This window comes from Sapajus apella, unplaced genomic scaffold (assembly GCF_009761245.1).
Source record: "Sapajus apella isolate SASKATOON/1434 unplaced genomic scaffold, GSC_monkey_1.0 scaffold20, whole genome shotgun sequence".
Lineage (NCBI taxonomy): Eukaryota > Metazoa > Chordata > Mammalia > Primates > Cebidae > Sapajus > Sapajus apella.
Window position 1 is genome coordinate 2850378 of NW_022436960.1, and position 16920 is coordinate 2867297.

Sequence of the window (16920 nt, forward strand, 5' to 3'; positions counted from 1 at the left end):
TGTAGAGATGGCATCTCCCTATGTTGCTCAGGCTGGTCTTGAACTCCTGGCTCAAGTGATCCTCCCATCCTTGGCTACTCAAACTGCTAGGATTACGCTGCACCCGATGGAGCCTCTTTTTTTGTGGGAATGTTGTCTCCTGTCTTGAGCAGGGACAAGGGGAAAGGAGGCTGTGTGATCGCGCCTGTGGGTAGACAGGGTGGGTGGAGGGCAGCCCGCAAGGGGAATGAGGGGGCAGCAGAGCCTCAGCATCCGCCAAGAGGATGAGTCACCTCAGAGACACCAGTGAGCCTATGGAAGGCCTTGAGTGCCTGGATAGGATGCAGCAGGCAGGCAGCTGAGAGCCACGGCAGGTTCTTGAGCAGGGGAGTTTCGGGGTGAGAGGGCACTGTAACAGACACAGGCAGGTGTCAGAGACAGGGGCAGGCAGGAGACCATGGGGACTCCCCAGGAGGAGGACGGAGCCCCTCAGCTGGGAATGGGGGTGTGGGGGTCTGCCGGGCTCCGGGCACCCTCGGCTGCCATCTTTCGGGCCAGCGTCCCACCTCCACACTGCCTTGGTCTCCACCTCCCATCCACGTCGCTCAGGGCAGTGCCAGGCGAGCACAGCAGGAGTTGGTGCCCGGCCTCCAGGCAGCCAGGCTTGCGGCCATCCCTGACCTCAGGCACTGAGGTCATCTGCCCACCTTGGCCTCCCACAGTGCTGGGATTATAGGCATGAGCCACCGCGCCCGGCCGATCCATCCATTCTTTGGCACATTTAACCATAATACCCAATGTGGTGCCACTTCCTGCCCTTCGTCCTGTAAGGCCGGTTGCCTCCCTAGGGGGTTGGACACACCCACCTCTGCACCCGGCACCGGGCTCTGCACTCGGCACCTAGCTCTGCCACCTGGCTCCCATGGAAGGCTCCAGCTGATGCAAGGTCCCTTGGGGCTCTCCCACCGGAAAACCCGCCCAACAACCCGCCAACCAATAGCGGCCCGCCCCGTCTCAATCCCGCTCCCCTGGAGTCGATCAGAGCACCCAGCTGTTGCTCATTCCTCCTAGCCATAAAAACCCCACGCACCAGGAAGTTGGCGCAACTTCCCTGGCCCCTTTCTCCGGGACCATGGAACCTCGCCCGGGAGTTAAATAAATTGGCATTTAATTTCCTTATGCTGCTCTCAGTTTCCTCATTCTAAACTCAGCAATAACCCTTACACCTCCCACCACGGTAGAGGACCACACACCCCAGGGTAAGAATGCAGTAAGAGACACACAGAAAATAAAACAGGGCAACGGGATTGAGCCATGGGGGCAGTGATGTCAAATAGAGTGGTCCTCAGAGGTCTGAATGAGCAGGGACCTGGGGAGAGTGTCCGTCACAGCCCCAGAGCGTCGTCTCCCAGTCCTGCCATTTTCCTCCCTTCTTCCCACCCCCAGTTGAAACCTCACCTCCTCCAGGAAGCCTGCCTGATGTCCCAGGCCCTGCTGCTCTGACTGTAGCTTCCCCATCTGCAAAAGGGGGCTGGTACTACTTTCCCCCCAGGGGCATTGCAGGGATGCTCCCAGACACACAGCCAATGCCTGCTTCCTCTCCTCCTTTCCAGCATGAGGGGCTGGAGTGGGAAGGCTGGAAGAGAGGGCAGGGAGGGTGGGGACAGGAGGTGGGTGCGGCATGGGGGAGGGGCTCTCCTGGGGCCTTCCCAGGCAGGCCCGAGCTGAAGCCTGCAAGCTGCTGGCGCTGAAGCAGGAGCCGCCCCCACCCCGCCCGCCCCTCCCCCGCCTCCCCAGCCATCTGTGGCGTTGGCAGCAGCAGTGCCAGGGCGGGCGGTGAACATTCTGGCACCATCTGAGCAGGACCAGCCTCTGGGGAAGGGCTGCAGCCCAGAAGGAGGCAATGTAGGCAGAGCCCTGCCTGCACCCCAGGTTCCACATCCCCCAATAGTCTTTGTGCCCTGGGGGACTGGGGAGGGAAGGGACACTGGAGCTGGCAGGCTGGACCCCAGTGCCTCTCACTGGCTGCCTCCACTACTGTGTGCTGCCTGAACAGTGTCAGAACCTGAGAGGCCAGCTCGGAGGTCAGGGAGCCTGTCCCTACTCCTGCTGGGGAAACTAAGGCCTCCTGAGCAAAGAGGCGGATCCCGCGGTGCACACCAGTGACTGGGTTTGGACAGTCAGTACGCACTCAAATGACCGCGAGAGCCCCACCCTGCGCTGCCGACTCCCATCTTGTCTTGACTGTGGCTGCACCTGCAGGCACCTCCCTCTGTCCATTGTTACCCAATCATGTCCCTGGGGCCTGAGAAGGAGCACAGACAGGATTTTGCTTGACACTACATGGCTCCAGTCAGCGGCGGGCTCTTTTCCTTGCCTCCTTTTTTTTCTGGGTTCTCTCTCTTTCCCTGCTATCGGTGCCTTTTCTCAGCACTGACACTGCCTGAAGGTAGCAACCTACTCCCCAATGAGAGCGCGTAGAAACTGCAAAGCATACAGCATACAGCATACAAGGATGGCGGTGACGGCAGCACAGCAGTGGGCCTTATGCCCTGAACTGTACACTTTAAAAGTGCTTAAAATGGTAAATTGTATGTTTTGCATGTTTTTCCACAATTAAAAATATATATATATACAAAGTACTCATTGGCAACATCTTCTAATCTGCCATGTATTTGGAAATGATCTAAGCGTGTGTGAACCATGAGCCCACAGGTCCCGAAGGAGGACATGAGCGAAGCACACAGGCTTTGTGAGCTCTGTTTTCACCATGCAAGACCCTCCCTGGCTGCCAGCGCTCCTCCCCAGGTTCCCACGCTGGCAGCTGCCGGGCTGGCTGGGATGGAAGACCCTCATGCAGCTGGTACCCTCAGGACTGCACGTTGCCTGCTTCTAAAGAGGCTCCAGCCTGGCTTGGGCCGGATGCCTTCGGGAGGAGAGAGCACCTTTTCCAGGGCAGGACTGGGCCAGCCTGGCTCTACCTGGGCAGGTCGGTGGGATGCTTTAGGCTAAGAGGAGAGGCGGGGGCACACTGGTCCTCCTGAAGCCACCTTCCCTTCCTGAGAGCTCCCTGGGGAGAAGGCAGGCCCTGGAAGCCACCGACTGGGGGCCAGGGCAGAGCAGAGGCAGGGAAAGGGGCCGCTTGGCCAGGCGGCACCCTTGGGAGCCAAGGTTTCCTCATCTATAAACTGTGACTCTGCGAGGGCAGGAACTTGCTTTCCCTCGCTGCTGTACACCCCTGGGGTCTATAGCAGCGCTGTTTGGTACACAGTAGGCGTCTAATAAATGTTGACGGATTGAGTGGACAATGAAAAGGTTGGGCAGGTGGTTACTGACAGCCTCTGGGCTTAGGGGCCCATTCACTCCCTCACTCGCCGTGGTGCCCATGCATTAGTTCCCTCATTTATTCATTCCTCCCGCACGATCTACAGCACTCATTCATTCATGCGCTCCGCCATTCATGCACGCGCGGGTTCATTCATTCCCTGCCCCGCCACCATTCCTCGCCTGGCCCCCGCGCACGCTGCACCCCAGCGCCCCGGTCCGGTCCCGCGCCCACCACGTGCGCCCCGTCCCGGCGCTGCGGGGGGGAAGCGCCTGCTCAGCCGCGGCTGCGCGGGGCCGGGTCTGGCGGGGAGCCGGGCTGGGGGCGGGGGGCGGGCGCTCCCTGCGGGAAGCCGGGCGGGGTGGGGGAGCCCCGGCCGCGCCGGCTCCCGGCGCGCTCCGCCTCGGAGGGGAGGGGAGGGGGCGGCGGCGGCGGGACCGGAGCGCGGCGGCTGCGGCGAGCGGCGCGGCTACCCCGGGACCATGTGGACAGGCGGTCGCCGGCCCGGCCGGCTGCGCCGAGCGGTGAGTACCTGCGAGCCGGGAGGGCAGGACGCGGGCGCTGGCGCGGAGGCGGGGCGGGCGCCACCCACGCCTGGGGCGGTCCCTGCTCGGCGCGGGAGGTGGCCGGGCCCCCGCCCTGTTCCCCTACGCGCCGCGCCCCCGCCATGGCGGCTTCACTGGCCCGGGAGGAGCCGGGCGGGTCCCCTAGGGTGGGGGTACCCTCGAGTGGGGCGGGGACGCCTGACCTCTGCGCGCCGGCCGAAGCGCCCAGGTCCAATCGCGGGGTCCTTGCGCCCCGACACGCGCGCCCCTGAGGCGGGAGGAAGGGAGGGACGGGGGACCCAGGGCGCGGCCGGAGGTCAGGGGACCTGGCGCTGTCCGGGGTGGGTGGCGAGGGTGCGGGCAGGCCCGGTCCCGCCTGCGTCAGGGGGCAGGGCCAGCCCCAGCTCGGGAGGCCGGAGAAAGGCCCGGCAGCCGGAAGGAGGCTGGACCCGGGGCCGCCTCCTTGAGCGTTTGCAGCGCGTGGGCGCGCACTAGCCTCGGACACCGCCGTCCCATTCAGTATCTCGCGGCAGGTACTATCATCCTGCCCCTTTACAGGCGAGGAAACTGAGGCCAGGGCCTCGCCCAGGGCGGCTCAGCCGGCGCGCTCACGCTCCCTGAGCCCCAGCACGTGGGATGGGAATTTCTGCCCCAGCGTTTCCGCTTCCTGCTTGGTTCGGAGGTGTTTCCTTCCTCGTCTGTGCCCCACCCCATCCCCAGTGTGGTTTCTTCAGGGCAGGAACAGCGTGGGCGACACGGTGGAGTCTCCTGAGCAGGCAGAATGGGAGCAGAGTGGGCACCCGCAAGCGGGGCCTGATGAGTGCGCATGGCCAATGTCGGCCGCCAGTGCAGCCTGGGGGTCCAGCCCCGGAGTCATGGGGTGGGCGGGGTCTCGACGGCCAGGTTCCGTCTGAGGCCCCAGTGTCCTGGCTCTCTGGATGCCATGGACAATTCCTTTGCCTTCTCTGGGCCCCATTTCGCCGCCTGCCAGGAGCAGCAGAGACCCCCACCACTCCTAGGGCCAGGCTCCCACCAGTAATGTGGGCGAAGGCCCCTAACGAGCTGTGGTGTGTAGCCCTGCCAGGCTGGTCTTGGTCCTGTCAGCTGGGGCAACTGGCCGTTGGGGGTGGCTCTGCCTGGTATCTGTGACACGAAGGGCAGGGAGGCGGCGGCGAGGGCCCTGGCAGCATCCTGCAAACCCTTAATTTTCGCGACTCTCACTATAATCAGGGCGGCTTGGAAAAGCAAGCATGTTGGCAGATGCGGCTCTGCCCGGCTCAGCATGCGGGCTCGGGGCGATGGGCGGCTGCGCTGCCGCGGAGGGCCCTCCCCAGCTTTTGTCTCATATTTATAGATTCCTAGGCTCGGCGTTCCGCTTGTCGTCAAAACCTGGAGCTGTTCGCACCTGGGAGCTGAGTGGGGAGGGGAGGGCCGCCTGGAACCTCCGCCTGGAGGACGAGTTTTCCATGGGCTGGGGTGGGGTGGGAGGACATCTGTCAGAGCCCAGGGCCGCGGAGAGGAAGTGAGTCCGAAGCATTCTGGATGATCTTCCATCCATTCTCCCAAGACTTGGGCACAGGGTCTGGCCCACATAGCTGCCATTTATGGAACGCCTGCTATGTGCTGGGCCCTGGATCAGCATTGCCACGCATCATCTCCACGGCAACACTTTGAAGGCGCTTCCCTACTCCTGCAGGCACTTCCTGGTGCTGAAGAGCAGATGGATGGATGGATGGATGGATGGATGGGAATGGCCACAGCCCATGAGTCCATGGCTATTGGAGACAGTCCACAAATCATTCCCCAGGGTCCCAGGAGGTGGGGCCCAAGGACTGCGAAGTTGCTGAACAGATGAGGGGGTCAAGGCACGTTACAGGAGCCTGACCGAAGGCCTGAAGGTGATGGGGAGACTGTAGAGGGTTTAAGTCTCAAGACTTAGAGAGGCAGTGTCCTGCTGACGTGTGGCGGCCAAGGGCAAGGCCATGGGGGAGGGGAGGCGGGGCTTCTCCTCAAGGGAGGTAAGGATGCCCAGGGAAGATCAGAGGGTGACCCTGGGACATGCCATGTTGGTCTAGAGTCGCCCCGCAGGGTTCTATCCTGGCTCCCCCTCCTGTCACAGAGCTGGTCCCTAGCCTGGTGGAGAGGTCTGGACGGAGGTCTGCAGCCCTGGGTTCCGGTTCCCCCTCTGCTGCTAAGTCACTGTCTCCTCTCTAGGGCTCTGTATCAGAAACTTATCTGTATCAGAAGCTCGGTATCAGCAAGGCCCATTACGGTTGGGGAGTGACTTCTGTGGCCTGAGAGCAGGTACCAGATTGTAGCCTGTGGTGGGAGAAGCTGGCCAGAGGTGTCTCTATTGCTTTAATCATTATAGGAATGAATGAATGAATGAGTGGATTAATTCTACACTCACCTAACTTGCTCTCCCTAAGCACCCACTCTTCACTGCTCATAGGGGTCACTTAGGTGAGTCTGCCACTGACCTTGCCCTCCCAGTCTGCTGGGAGAAATGGACCCTGGCCAGTGTTGCAGGAGTCAGGAGCTGCTGGGGCTCTTCTCCGGCCCTCTGGCCAGGAAGAGAACTCAGAAGTGGCCCTGCCTCAGTGGGCCATAAGTCTGGAGGACAGTACAGCAGCCTCTGGGGTCTGCCTGGGGGGGATCAGCCAGGGCCCAGCGCTGAGCCAAGCAGGAGAATTGCAGTCATTGGTTGAATCAGCAAGGCCTGAACCCAGGTCGGGGGTGAAGATGGGTCAGGCCTGGGCCTTGCCTGGGGAAGCCAGACATGGAAAGCTGGTCATCCCGCAGTGAGTGCATGCTGGGATTAAGAGGTGCGTGAGGTGGAGAAGCAACGCGGGCATGCTGAAGGGGACGTATGGGCGGATACTGCTGGATGGAAGGGAAGCACTGGAGGATGGAGTGGTGGATGGATGGGTATAAAGCTAGAGGGATAGGCCGGGCATGGTGGCTCACGCCTGTAACCCCAACACTTTGGAAGGCCAAGGTGAGTGGATCACCTGAGTTGAGGAGTTTGAGGCTAGCCTGACCAATATGGTAAAACCACTTCTCTACTAAAAATACAAAAAAAATTCGCTGGGCGTGGTAGCATGCGCCTGTAGTCCCGGCTACTTGGGAGGGTGAGACAGGAGAATTGCTTGAACTCAGGAGGCAGAGGTGAGGTGGCAGTGACCCGAGATCATGCCACTGCACTACGGCCCCTGGGCAATAGAGTAAGACTCCGTCTCAAAAAAAAAAGCTGCAGGATTGATGGATTTGAGGAGAGGCTGATGGCCGACGGGTGTAGCAGCAAGATAGTGATGGATGGGTGGACGCACGGAAAAGTTGATGTAGATAAAGGACTGGATTTATAGACAAAATATCAATGGATGTTTGATATGTGGGTGGAGGGAGGGAGACTTCTGATACACAAGACAAGATTGGTAGATGAATGGATGGAAGGATCTTTGGATGGATGGATGGACAGATGGATGGATGAAGGGATGGATACAGGTAGTGCCCGGATGCTGGGATGAGTGGGTGAAGGGATGGATACGTAACTGGATACAGGCAGTGCGGATGCTGGGATGGGTGGATGAAGGGATGGATACGTAACTGGATACAGGCAGTGCGGATGCTGGGATGGGTGGATGAAGGGATGGATACATAACTGGATACTGGCAGTGCGGATGCTGGGATGGGTGGATGAAGGGATGGATACATAACTGGATACTGGCAGTGCAGATGCTGGGATGAGTGGATGAAGGGATGGATACGTAACCGGATACAGGCAGTGCGGATGCTGGGATGAGTGGATGAAGGGATGGATACATAACTGGATACCGGCAGTGCGGATGCTGGGATGAGTGGATGAAGGGATGGATACATAACTGGATACCGGCAGTGCGGATGCTGGGATGAGTGGGTGAATACCTGAGTACATGTCCGTACATGGTGGATGGAGACATGAATGAACACTGGAAGAGTACATGCATGGGGATGAGTGTGTATTGATGGATGCGTGGATGGAGGCCTGGGAAGGCGGATCAGTGCACAGATGGATACAAATCAGTGGATAGTTGCATGGGTGGGAGGCACAAGTAACAGAAGTATGGACAGACACAGGGAGAGATGGGCAGGCGACGGGTGGAGACAGGAGTGAGGGGACAAGTGGACAGGCGAGTCCCTGTCACCGGGCGACGGACTCAGACGTAGCAGGTTGTGTTGGTGCGTGGACGGCACCTGTAAATGGGTCACAGATGGATGGTGGAGGATGGATGGTTGAACGGGTGGGGCTTCAGGCCACTTATGCCTTGATTTCCCAGGGACCAGTGTCTTGCTCACAGATCCCACATCCCTTTGCTTCAGAGACAGTATACTAGGCAGGCCACAGGGCCGGGAGGGGGCTGATCAGACACGGAGACCTAACCCCACCTTGAGTGCTCAGTGGGAGAAAAGCCAGTCCAAACTAACAGCCTAACAGCCATTTGGCCTTTCCAGTCCCGTGCTGCCCTGGAAGACATGCTCAGGAAACAAGGGAGCAGCAGTGAGACCTCTTCTAACGGTCAGCGGCCAGCCGGGGTCCCGCAGCGGCATCCTTGCCCAAGGGGGCTCCCTGGAAGGCCCGGCTAGCTGTGTCCATGTCCTATCTGAGGAAGGGGAGCTGGGGCAGAATTCCTGTGCTGACAGCAGAGCCTGCGCGTGGTGCAGGGGACAGCGAGACTGTGGCTGCCCCTGGGGACTCTCAGGCCAGCGTGAAAAACCCACCGGACAGCGGGGCAGGTAGTTAGGAGCACACGTGTGCAGATTTCCAGAGCCTCAGTGTCCTCATCTGCAAAAGGGGCATAATAATAGAAACTTCTGTGCTGGGACAAGGAGAGGGTTAGCGAAGGTGACTGCACCCCAAATGGCCTACGCTGCAGCCCCTGGCACGTGCCCATGCCATGGGGGTTTACCCGAGACCCCTCAGAGCCCAGTTTCCTCCTCTGTGAAGCGGTGTAGCTGCTCCTAGCTTGCAGGCCTGCGGTAAGAATGACACGAGCAGATTCCGGCATGCCTGCTCACACGGCAGGGTCCTCCGACCTCCTGTGGCCTGGTCTTCCTGCTCCAGTCCCAGCAGGCTGTGGGCAGCCTCGTGCCCCTTCTCTTGGAGCTGGCAGGGGCCGGCTTTCCGACCATGGGGGCAGTGTGTGGCAGGCAGCAGGAGGGGCTTGGGCATCCTGGAGAGGAAGCAGGGGTGAATGCCTGATCTTTGGGGTTCCGTCCTGGGCCTGCCATGCCTGAACCATGTGACCTCCAAGGAGTCACTGCACCTTTCTGGGACTCTGCTCCTTTTAGCAGAAAATAGAGCCTCTGGCCATCCTGCCGCACAGGGGCAGGTAGGGATTTGGGGTGATGACGCATGCCCAGCACGGAGCTTGGCACAGGGGAGGGGCTTGGGAAGCAGGATTAAGATGAGTCAGGAGACAGGGGCTGCGGTGCCAGGAGAGGTCGTCAGGCTGCTGGTAAGTGAGCAGGCCTAAGCCGCGAGCCCTCGGCATCCGGCAGCATCCTCAGAGCCTAGGGCCCGGGCGCCTAAGAGCCGGCAGGTTGTTATGACAGTGGAAACTTGTCTGATGCGGCCTAACTCTGGAAGCAGCTCAGAGGACTGGTAGGCCAGGGCCCCCAGCACGCTCCTGCGACCATGCATGCTAGTGAAATGGACAAATTAGAGCCCCGGTGCTAATGAGTCCTGGAGTCCCTTGCTGAAGCCCCTTCCCAGCACTGCCGTGGGCTGAGTACTGCCTCATGCCCACCTGACCGGTGAGGAGGGATGTGGCTTGCCCATGGATCTGTTGGAGTGTTGAGAAGGGATTTGAACTTGGATCTGCCAGCCTCCAAGTCTCTTTCCCGCTAGTGATAGGGCAGGGGCTGGATGACTGCTGCTGGGGAAGCGCTGTCCAGGCATAGAGGGGTAATTTGTCGGGGACTACGGGGTGGGAGGAGGACACCATGGCATCCCAAAAGCCTGAGACCCCTCCCCTATATTTCCATCCTGTGTCCAGTCAGAGTAGGCCCACACCAGGCTGGGGATGTTTGTGAACTGACAGCCTGAACCTGCTATGCCATTTATTCAAGAACTACGTATTGAGCACCTACTATGTGCCAGGCCCTAGGCAGAGAGGTGGGATAGAGTGGAGCTTACATTCTAGTGGGGGCACACACAGCTAATAAATGATTGCAAACACCTTAAACACAGTTGGGGGCCAGGGCTGTAAGGGGCTGCCGCAGGGCTGCTTGATCTAATCCGAGGGGCAGAGGGGGACAGGCTGTGAAACTGGAACCCTGAAGGTTAGCTGGGAATTAGATGATGGGAAGGAGGGGAAGGGAGAGAGTGATAGTGTTTCTGGCAGAGGGAAAGCAAGTGCAAAGGCCCTGAGGTCAGATAGAGCTTAGCACATTCAGGAACCTGAGAGACGTTCCTTGGCAGCGGGGAGCATGGGCTGGGAGGGTCGCAGGGAGAGAAGACACCAGCAATTGTCGGGGCCTTGCAGTGTGTATGAAGGTGTGACATTGTCTAGTCTCCTGGCTTATGGTTTTATTTATTTTTTATTTATGTACGAATTTTTTTTTTTTTTTTGAGATGGAGTCTTGCTCTGTCGCCCAGGCTGGAATACAGTGGTGCGATCTTGGCTCACTGCAACCTCTGCCTCCAGGGTTCAAGCGATTCTTCTGCTTCAGCCTCCCAAGTAGCTAGGACTACGGGCAGGTGCCACCACACCCGGCTAATTTTTGTATTTTTGGTAGAGACGGGGCGTCACCATGTTGATCAGGCTAGTCTCGAACTCCTGACCTCAGGAGATCTGCCCTCATGGGGCTCCCAAAGTGCTGGGATTATAGGCGTGAGCCACCATGCCCAGCCTGGTCTGCGGTTTTAAAAGGTCCTACAGGCCGGGTTTGTGGGATGCGATGGACTGGATCAGCATGGAGTCAGAAGCTGCAGGAAGGGACAATCACAGGTATCCGTGGTGGTATCTGGTGCCAGCAAACTGATGGTGAGGATGTGGGGAGGTACCCAGGCCTGAGAAGGACTGAACCGCCAGGGCCTGGTGGCCAGGGCTGGGGACAGGGAAGAGGGCAGGAAAGAGTCGAAGCAGCCCCCCCTTCCTGTCTTGGGTGGCTGAGGCCATGGTGAGGTCATGCACTAGTTTTGCAGACTCTGTCTGGTGCCTTGGGCATTCAGAGAGGTGGCTGGCTGAGCCCAGAAAAGCAGGGGTCCCCAGCACCTGAGGGAGGCATCCAGACAGGGCCAGGCGGGCAGCCATGGCATGCCGCACAGGGCCTCGGCCTCAGTTGAAGCAGCTCCAGAGGCCAGGCCGGGGATGGTGATAATGCCCACCAGCTGGCCAGCCAAGGACACGGGCTGCCACCTGCCGCCCCAGCAAGGCTTCCTTTCACTCTAGTGCCCACAAAGCTGCATCCTAGGAAGGATCTCTGCAGAGGGCACACTGGGCATGCGTTTTTCCCTTCACACAGAGGATGGAGGGTCCAGGCCTGGTTCTGGCCCTTCTCTGAGTTTACCTGCCCCACCCCACTCCCACCTCACTACAGCCCAGGCTTCTATGTGCCAAGGGCTCTTGCTCTGAGCGTTGGCACCTGCTTTTTCTCACCCTCTCTCCTGTACATCACTGGAGAATTGCGCATAGCAGCTACCAACAGAGATGAACTAGCCACAGCTTAAAGAAGGCCAAGAGTTATATTTCTTTCAAGTTAAAGAAGTATCAGAGGCAAGCCAGGAGTGGTAGCTCATGCCTGGTATCCCAGCACTTTGGGAGGCTGAGGGTGTGCAGATCACCTGAGGTCAGGAGTTCCAGACTAGCCTGACCAACATGGTGAAACCCTGTCTCTACTAAAAATACAAAAATTCATTGGGCAAGGTGGCACGAGCCTGTAGTCCCAGCTACTTTGGAGGCTGAGGCAGAAGAATCACTTGAACCTGGGAGGCAGAAGTTGCAGTGAGCCATGATCATGCCACTGCATTCCAGCCTAGCAACAAGAGGGAAATCCATCTCAAAAAAAAAAAAAGGAGGTACCAGAGACAAATGATGCAGGGCTGGTGTGATGATTCAGTGGTCATCAGAGATCAGGATTCCTTTTGTCCTTCTGCTCCTCCATCTTTTATATATGGCTTCTGCCACAAGTTTTTCTCATAGTGCAAAATGGCTGCCACAGCTCCAGCCATCACTTCCACATTCTACAGAGGAAGCAGGAGGATAGGGAGTGGAAAAAGGACACAGGCCGGCTGTCTGATCTCTTTTGCATAGCTCTGCCACTGGCAACTTCTGTTTATAGTTCTTTGGCCACCTGATGGCCTGGCTGTATAGGAACCTGGGAAAGGTGGTCTTTTAGCTGACTATCCTGTATCCCAAAAGAAAATAAAGGCTCTGTAATAAGGATGCATGGGAGGACAGTGGGCCACCCACGGTCTCTACCACCCACTTCTGTTTGCTGCAGTTCCTGTTTGCCCTGCTTCGGGCCCAGTGCTCACACTGTCATGGTGGCCATCATGGCCATCCATCCACTGCCTGCCCTCTGTGCCCCGCACCCTGCACCACACCTGGCAGAAGAGATGTGACAGCAGGAGAGGGGAGGCCCAGCCCAGGGCCCTGTGCACCATGGGAGCTCACTCAGGGCAGGCTGCCTCCCCAGGCAGAGCCCAGGACACGACCTTCCCCTCTCTAGCATTTTCCAAGCCCTGGAGCTCAGCTCCCATTTAGTGATAATCAATTTGGGGGTGGGAGCCATAAGGCCCTGCCGCTGGATCAATGGGCAGGCGGGCATCTGGCTGGTTGCCCTGGCCTGTGAGGACGGGAGGCACAGCCCCAAGAGGGCACAGGGATCCCGGTCCCATGGGAGGAGAGGAGTGGGTCACGGCACTCTTGGGGAGCACGCACCTTGGACTGACTCAGGAGGATGCTCTCGGGGGCCAGCTCCCAGGCCCGGGGCCCCAACCCTGCCTGTCCCAGGCAGGACAGCTACGGCTCCCTCCTGGAGCCCAGGGTGGAGGCTCCCATCAAGGAAGTGCACAGACAGGACTTTCGAAGCCACACGCCAAGCCCCAGGCCAGGTCGGAACCCCGAGGGCAAAGCATCTCACCCCAGCTGGGCAGCTCGGCCCAGCCAGGAGACGGCCCGGGTGTCACCTGCCCAACCGTCCTCCCCGGAGTCCCTGAACACAGGCAGCAGGGCTCTCACAGGCTCCCTCGCACGCCTGGGCCGCCGGCGGGAGGCCAGACTGCCCTTCTCCAGGTTCCTGGATGAGGTCACTGTGCGGGTTCTGGACCCTGGGACCCTGGAGGCCTTCAGGGTGCCCAGAGGCCGAAGCCCAGAGCCCTCTGCAGTCGATCGAGGCCCAGGCCTGGCCCAGGAGGCCCTTGAAGGAGCAGCAGCCCCAGGGGAGAAGGCACCAGCCCTGAGCCCCCAGCTTTCTTTGGAGGCAGCCGCTGAGGCTACAGGCAGAGTGGGGCCAGGCCAGGCTGTGGAAACCAGAGGGCCTTGCTTGGGCAGTGGCAAGCATGGAGGCCGAGCTGCCTCCCCTTGGAGGCCTCCAGATCGGGTGAGTCTCAACCCCAGAGGTCTCTTCCCTCCCCACATGCTGCTTCCCCACAGGTCCTGGCTGACCTGCTCTGAGTTCCCTCATCACACCCTTTTATAATATCTGTAGCAGGAAAGACCTTAAGAGCCAAAGGAATGAATCTCTAAGGTGAAATTTCTGGCTTTGGGGCAGGCGGACTGTTTCTGTATAGAATGCATGAGTGAACAGTAATGACGACAGTAGTAATAATCCCTTCCCTGCTGCGGCAGAGCCTTCGTGGTTCGTCTCGGTCTTTCCTGTGGCTATCCTTTCCTGTGGCCATCCTTGAACCTGAGACCGCCCCACAAGAGGCAGGCTGTCCCACAGGCCTGTCGGGCAAGTCGGGGAGCCTTCATAGATGCCCCCATTATATGGAGTTGGAAACTGAGGTTGTGAGGGGCTGCCACTTGCCCCCGGTGACACAGGGAGTCCGGGCTTGGGCTGAGAGCTCGTTCTTTGCACCCCATCCACACGTGCGCCCTGGCGTCAGACAGATGGACAGGTGGACGGGCAAAGGTGTGGTGAGATTCCCTTGGCTGCGCCAGGGACAGAGCTATGCAGAGCGTTGGGCAGGGGGACCTCACCCAGGGGCTGGCACCCATACCTTGGTGCTGACCTTCCATGTCCTGCACCATCTGTGTCCCCTGGGCCAGGGAGGGTCCTCCTGGGCTGCCCGGGATGTGGCTCGTGCCCCAGTTCCACCTTCTCCCGACACAGGATGGAGGCAGAGGCCATGGGCTGGTTTTGTGTGATGTCAACCCATAGCCTTCCAGGAAGGCTTTCCTGCCGGGAGAGGGTCTGTTCCGAAGACAAATCCCGGTGAGCGGGGGGTGGATACTCTCTGAGCATTGACTTGTGTCCTCTGCTTCTGACCCCCAGCCTGGGCGCAACCCCAGGAGAATGGTGCCACCGTCACATCCCCTGTGCACGGAGAAGGGAGGCAGAGGAGCGGGTTGGACCCAGGCAGTTTGCCCTCCACCTCTGTGCATGCTGCTGGCCCTCAGGTGGCCTTCTCTGTCCAGGGATGGCCAGCCACAGTCTGGTTGGTGGGACGTTCTGGTGACTTGAAGCCTTGCCAGCCCTTTCCCTGTAGGTCTGCGTGGCCAGCTAGGGCAGGGCAGCTCTGGGAAGTGCATCTCAAGGGTCAGTGGTTTTCTGTGTGACTCTGGACAGGTCATCCAACCTCATTGTGCCTCAGTTTCCCCGGCAGTGAAAGTCAGTCATTACCACAGGCACCTAATAAGCATTGTGTCCTCGCCTGCTCCTCCAGAGGGTGGTGAGCTGGGAGCCCCGCTTCTCTGCTGCTCTGGGCCCCACTTACCACGCAGAGGACTCTGCCCTGGGGACTGCTGGGCCCCAGAGGAGTCCTGGCACCTCCCAGGCCCCGGAGGATTCCACAGGGCTTCTCGCACATATCTCTCGGGGCCACCAAGCTGCACAGGGCCTCGGGGCATGTTGGGGCCCAACAGTGTGTTCGGGGTGAGGCTGCACCCTGGGGCTTGGCCAGGTGGCCCTACCTTGGAGCCCAGCTTGACTCCTTGGAGCGGGAGGTGGGCAGCAGCCCTGGCAGGAGGGGCTGGACCATGCCTGGCCTTGGAGGCCCCCGTCTCCAGGCCTAACTCCTGCTGCCCCCTACCTTTCCCCACCAGACCCCACAGGATCATATCTCATAGTGGGCACCAACCCTGAGCCCCCCAGCTCCAGCCTCAAATCAAACACAGTAAGCCTGTGACAGTGACCCTAGGGTCAGGCTCACTCTATGGACCGGGCACTGAGGGGCCAGCAGAGGCCTGGTTGGGCTGTGCCCTGGCTCAAGTCACACTCCCCCTGGTGTCTCCATGGGGACATTAGAGATACCTGGGGAAGGACCCTGGCACAAGGTAGGGATTGGGCCGCCGGGATGACGGTGGCGGTAAAAACGGGGATGCCAGCCCCCCACAGGGGTTGCCTGTCGATCTGATACCCACTGTGTGCCTCTACCCCTCCACCCTTCCGGGCCTGGACAAGCCTGTGTCCCCAGAATGCTTTCTGGAGAGGGAAGCTCTGGGGAAGAGGCAGATCCCTGGCTGCAGTTGCCCGCCCGTAAGCCCTTTCTTGAGAGACAATGCCTGGGGCTCTGACGTGAACCACTCTGGGAGGACACTGCCACCCAGGAGGGCCCTGGGTTTCAGGCCTGTCCTGTGCTGTCCTGCCTGGCTGAGTGGCCATAGGTGAGTCCCTGTTCCTCCTCTTCATTGCTCAGCAAACAAGAGGCTACTCTAGAAGGTCTCTGGGACTCCCAGTTATCACAGACTTGGGACTGAGCCTCATTTATACTATAGTGTGAATGACTCAATCCAATCTTTGAGAACAAAAGTCAAGAAGGAGCAGGAGGCACAGGGGCTAGGGGCATGGCCCTGGGTGGGGTCCCCTGGGTGGGATCATGACAGTACCCCCAATGCCAGTCCCCAAGGCTGCAGTTGGATCCTATCCGAGAGGCTTTCCAGCTGAGTGACCTTGAATAAGTCACTCTGCTCCCCTGGCGTCAGCCTCCCGATGATAAGCAAAGCTCAGATGTGGATGGTGCCTCTCATGAATGGGGGACCCCCAGGGTGCCCGGAGAGGGGGCAGCTGCTTCCCAGCCCCCGACTGTTGCCATGTGGGAATGTGGGCCGACGTTGCCAGATCTTCCAAAATTTTCAGTAGAAGCCAAAAATACGAATTTTAAAATGTAAACTCCCAATTTTTAAATGTTGGCTCAAATGTTTAAAAAAAAAAAAAAACCCTTGTGCAGGCCAAATACAACATGCTGGTGGTTCAAATTTAGCTCCAGGAGGCCAGTTCGCAGTCCCCAGCCTAGCCCGGCGGCGGCGCTGAGACACAGCTGGGAAAAGGGAGGCCCTGTGTGAAGTCACACGGAGCCTAGACAAGACCCAGGGCTCAGATCACAGGTGGGACAGGGTCACCTCTGCAGCCGAGGCCAGGTGCCCCGGGTTCCCCAGGGGAAGGACATTCTTCGCCCATCTGGGGACAGCCCCAAGCCAAGGCCTGGGTTCAGATCCTCAACTTGCTGAGTAACCTTGGGCAAGCGCTCTCCGCTCTCCCATTGATTAGATATGGCCAAGAGTGCACATGGCTCCTTTGGTACACGGCCAAGAGTACACATGAATGCTCTGGGGAGGCCCACCGTGCGCCCAGCTCTGGCGAGGCCCTTGGGAGTGTCCTTGTCCTACCTGTGGGTCAGCCCCCACTGATGACCCCACTCTCCTCCTTCAGACAGCCCCCGCCTGACCCCCCTGCCCCCCCTCCAGCAGCCCCCCCCACCTGCCCCTCCTCCAGCAGCCCCCAACTCACCTGCTCCTCCTCCAGCAGCCCCCCACTCACCCCCCTCCTCCAGCAGCGCCCCACTCACCCCCTCCTCCGGCAGCCCCTCACTCACCTGCCCCTCCTCCAGCAGCCCCCCACTCACCCCCCACCTCCAGCAGCCCC

At 59.7% G+C, this 16920-nt stretch overlaps 1 protein-coding gene across 5 annotated transcripts in view; it reads left to right on the forward strand.

Moving 5' to 3' along the window:
- Positions 1–3654: 3654 nt before the first annotated feature.
- Positions 3655–16920, forward strand: part of BEGAIN (brain enriched guanylate kinase associated) — a 49331-nt gene continuing 36065 nt past the window's right edge. For 4 of the 5 annotated variants that reach the window (XM_032287380.1, XM_032287386.1, XM_032287382.1 and 1 more), the window contains exon 1: positions 3738–3828. In XM_032287380.1, the coding sequence (XP_032143271.1) occupies positions 3787–3828 (42 nt within the window). In that variant the 5' untranslated portion in view covers positions 3738–3786. Of the gene's footprint in view, positions 3829–16920 lie in introns of all 5 variants that reach the window. The other variant, XM_032287390.1, reaches the window with a different exon arrangement.